This window comes from Barbus barbus (assembly GCF_936440315.1).
Source record: "Barbus barbus genome assembly, chromosome: 34".
Classification (NCBI taxonomy): Eukaryota; Metazoa; Chordata; class Actinopteri; order Cypriniformes; family Cyprinidae; genus Barbus; species Barbus barbus.
The window spans coordinates 10,983,732-10,987,113 of record NC_136762.1 but is presented as its reverse complement, the minus strand read 5'-3'; the positions used below and the strand labels follow the sequence as shown (position 1 = coordinate 10,987,113).

The 3,382-nt window shown below is 36.9% G+C and overlaps 1 protein-coding gene across 2 annotated transcripts; it reads right to left on the bottom strand.

Annotated features, from left to right (window-relative positions):
• Positions 1–350: 350 nt before the first annotated feature.
• Positions 351–2,787, bottom strand: LOC306854302 (retinol dehydrogenase 11-like). Of its 2 annotated transcripts, none has more exons than XM_079392198.1 (4): positions 2,581–2,787; positions 2,194–2,312; positions 985–2,104; positions 351–889 (listed from the first exon to the last, which is right to left on the bottom strand). In XM_079392198.1, the coding sequence occupies exons 3-4, from the start codon at positions 1,271–1,273 to the stop codon at positions 630–632; spliced, it is 549 nt and encodes a 182-aa protein (XP_079248324.1). In that variant the 5' UTR covers positions 1,274–2,104; positions 2,194–2,312; positions 2,581–2,787; the 3' UTR covers positions 351–629. The 2 variants fall into 2 exon arrangements, with proteins under 2 accessions (XP_079248324.1, XP_079248323.1); XM_079392197.1 differs by having other exon boundaries at positions 358–916.
• Between the last annotated feature and the right edge of the window lie 595 nt (positions 2,788–3,382).

Below are 3,382 nucleotides of genomic sequence, written 5' to 3'. Positions count from 1 at the left end.
AATCGCAACTTCACCTCTAAATATTTTTCAGGAAAAATAATACACATTACAAATGATAGGGGCATTAAAGGTTACTACTGTTACTGTGCATATATATTTGTTTTATTTAAGAGAGGGATGCATAATATATTGATAACAGCACCATAATATATTGATAACAGTGACGTAATTTAACAGTCTAAGTTAATCTTTAAAAACACTAAATTTATTAATAATAATAATAATAATAATAATTAGGTAGATATAATGTCAAAATGAATATCAATTTTTCCCACTATACATTATTCACTTGTAGCATTTAGAACAACTGATTTTAGGTGTTTTATTTTTAATTAAGACAAAATAGTATATAATTTTAAGCCATTTATTTATTCAGCCGTTTATGGGCCATAACAAAACATAATGAACAGCTTATCAGAAATGAAATATATCAGTGCAGCCCTAATTTAAATATCTTGCATTAAAGCAACAATATATTTTAAAGCATTATTTACCAAATACAAAAGCTACCTCAGCTATGCATACCTGCAACACCAGGAGAGACATTATATGAAGAACTTCAGAAACTCACACTCATTATGCTGCTGGTGGTCTCTCTGTTTCTGTTCTACAAACCTGTGTGAGCTCACTTACGATAGGCCACACAGCTTCTCGCTCACTTCCCAAAGCTTCTTGGCCAAGGCATCGTCCCATCCGTGAGCGCTAACATTCTGCAGGGCACAGGAAGAGAAGTACCATCCACTCAAAGGCTCGAGTCCCTCCTGCAAAGCACAGTAAAGCGTGGTCTGCGCACCTCCCTCTGGGTCCAGGAGAAACAGCTTGGACATGGGCAGGAAAAGCAGCTTCTGTAGCACACCCATATTTCGACCGATCTCAGTTGCGATGACACCTTTAAAGATGAGACAATGAAGAAAATCTAGGGGTGAAAAAAAAAGAATATTAATACTTATAACGTTATAGCAGACAAAAAATTGCCCCACTAACCTGGATGCAGGCAATAGCAAGTGACACTCGTCCCTTCCAGTCGGTTTGCGAGCTCACGAGTAAAGAGCACATTACACAGTTTGCTGTGGCAGTAGGCTCTGAACGCGTGCCAGGACGATTGACCTGTGACCAGATCCTTCTGTGTGTTGAGGAGGTTGAAATCCACAGACCCCAGCCAATGCAGCAGGACGGACACGTTGACGACGCGGCAGTGCTCTGCCTGCTTTAGACGATCCAACAGCAACAGCGTCAGCAAAAAATGGCCCAGGTGGTTGATGCCGAATGCCATGCCAAAACCATCTTCAGTTCTGCCTGATGCTATAAGACCTAGAGAGAAAGCCTCACATACTGAGGGTGTGTTTACAGTTGGCTGGGTTGGTTTGATTAAAATGAACTCCGGTGCAATTGCTCTGTTAGTGTGGTAAATTTAAATGAGTGTGAACACTGCCATCCGAACCTTGGTGTGCGCCAAACAAGCAGCAGACCAAATCCCACTAAAGGTGAGTCTCAGTACACTTCCAAAATAACTCTGGTTCAGTTCAACTGAAATATGAATGCAACGTACGAACCAAGACATCTAAGCAAACCAAAAACAAAACATGTAGTCACAAGTTGTGACTATAAAAAGGACAGAATGCTCAAGCAAATCTGGTTGTTCTCATCATAGGAGCCATGTTGCCCATTCCAGTTAGCTAAAGGCTTTGGAACCATCATCTCCTTACGGCAATGGTAGAAGTAGACACATACAACATGAGCATTTGACCAGCACACAGCCGTTTTAGATGTTTGGTAAGTTCGTAAAATACAGTACATGTCATAAAAGCTGTCCAATCATGGTTTGACTGTAGTATGCCATTTGTTATCTTTAGGTTCAGAGTTAAAAATTACAGTGTGAATGCTAAGTAAACCAGGACTAAATGTATCATTTACTTTTTAGATACAGTTCAAATTAACTGAACTACAAGTGTAAACACCCTAAAACAATATTTCAAAAACAATGATACTTAATGAGCAAGTCGAGTCTCGGTTCACTCTTCAGAAAAGTCACTGAAAAATCATGTACGGAATTCAAACTGGCCAGGTCCAGATGCATGTACAGTACCTCAGGGTTCCCACTTTCCTGAGGGATAAACATAATGTCTTCCTTTTAGACTTGTTTCAGAGGAATGACAAGAACCAGGAGGAACTGAGGTTAGTAGATGAGTTCACCTTTCTTATGTCATAAACTGCAGCTTCAGCTTTCTGTTTGTTTCTGCAGGCGAGGATCACTCGGGCCCCTCTCTTGGCCAGATCCAAGGCTGTGGTTTTGCCAATGCCTGTATTACTCCCTGCATACAGATTATTCATTACTCAACCCTGAGCCAGAGTTAAATGTCGTCTAATGTACAGCAAACTAATTACATTAGACAGACATTATTCATATAAAATACAAAATTCTAACAAACCATATAAATGTATTGAGGACAGTGGTACTTAAATATAACTGTATACAACACTATCGAATGACAATCTAAGTTTTAGATTTAGATTTTTAGGTTTAAGTGGTATTAAATTGGATTGATTGTTTAATATGAAAAGCGTTTAAATGACACCAACCTGTGACAACTGCGGTTTTTCCCTTTAACGACATGTTGCTCTTTAATCTGGCTCCTTTTTAAACAGGCTATAAAAAATCAGTATGTATGCAGCAAGCACACCGACATTATTTCCTTTGAGCACGTTAATTAAGGAATGTTGCAGTTTTTCTAAGTTTAGGAGAGCACGTGTCCCGCTTGTTATTGTGTTTATGTTTTCGTAAGTGTCAGCTACAGCTTCCGGGCTTTAACTTCTGACAAGCGCTGGGTGGCGCAGTTTCTCTACATCAGGCGTGAATCACACTCAACACCCAAGACCAAAAGAAAAGACAAATATATCAGTTTTAATACCACAAAAATATCCAATAACTTTACACAGCATTAGTTTAAAAAAATAAATAAAATAAATTTCTACTATAAAATTATTTAGAGATGGCCACCAGGTTATAATAAAAATAAAACTTTTTTTGCCAATATTATGACATTCACTACCCCTAAAACCACCTGTCCTTAGACCTAAACTCAACAGCTTTCATAAATATCTATTATAAAAATATAAGTATATATAGCATATAGAAATATGTAGGCCTAATGCTTATAATACGCTAGAGAAAAATACTATATATAAATAAAATGTAAATAAATAAAAAATAAACTAACTCTCTCTCTCTCTCTAAATAAATAAATAAATAAAACTTGTAATGCCTTGACAGACAAGAAAGTAAAAAAAAAATTAAAACTCACAAGATTAAAAACAATATTTTTGTTTTAAAATTACAGGTACATCTCAAAAAATTCGAATATCATGAAAAACTTCTTTTTTT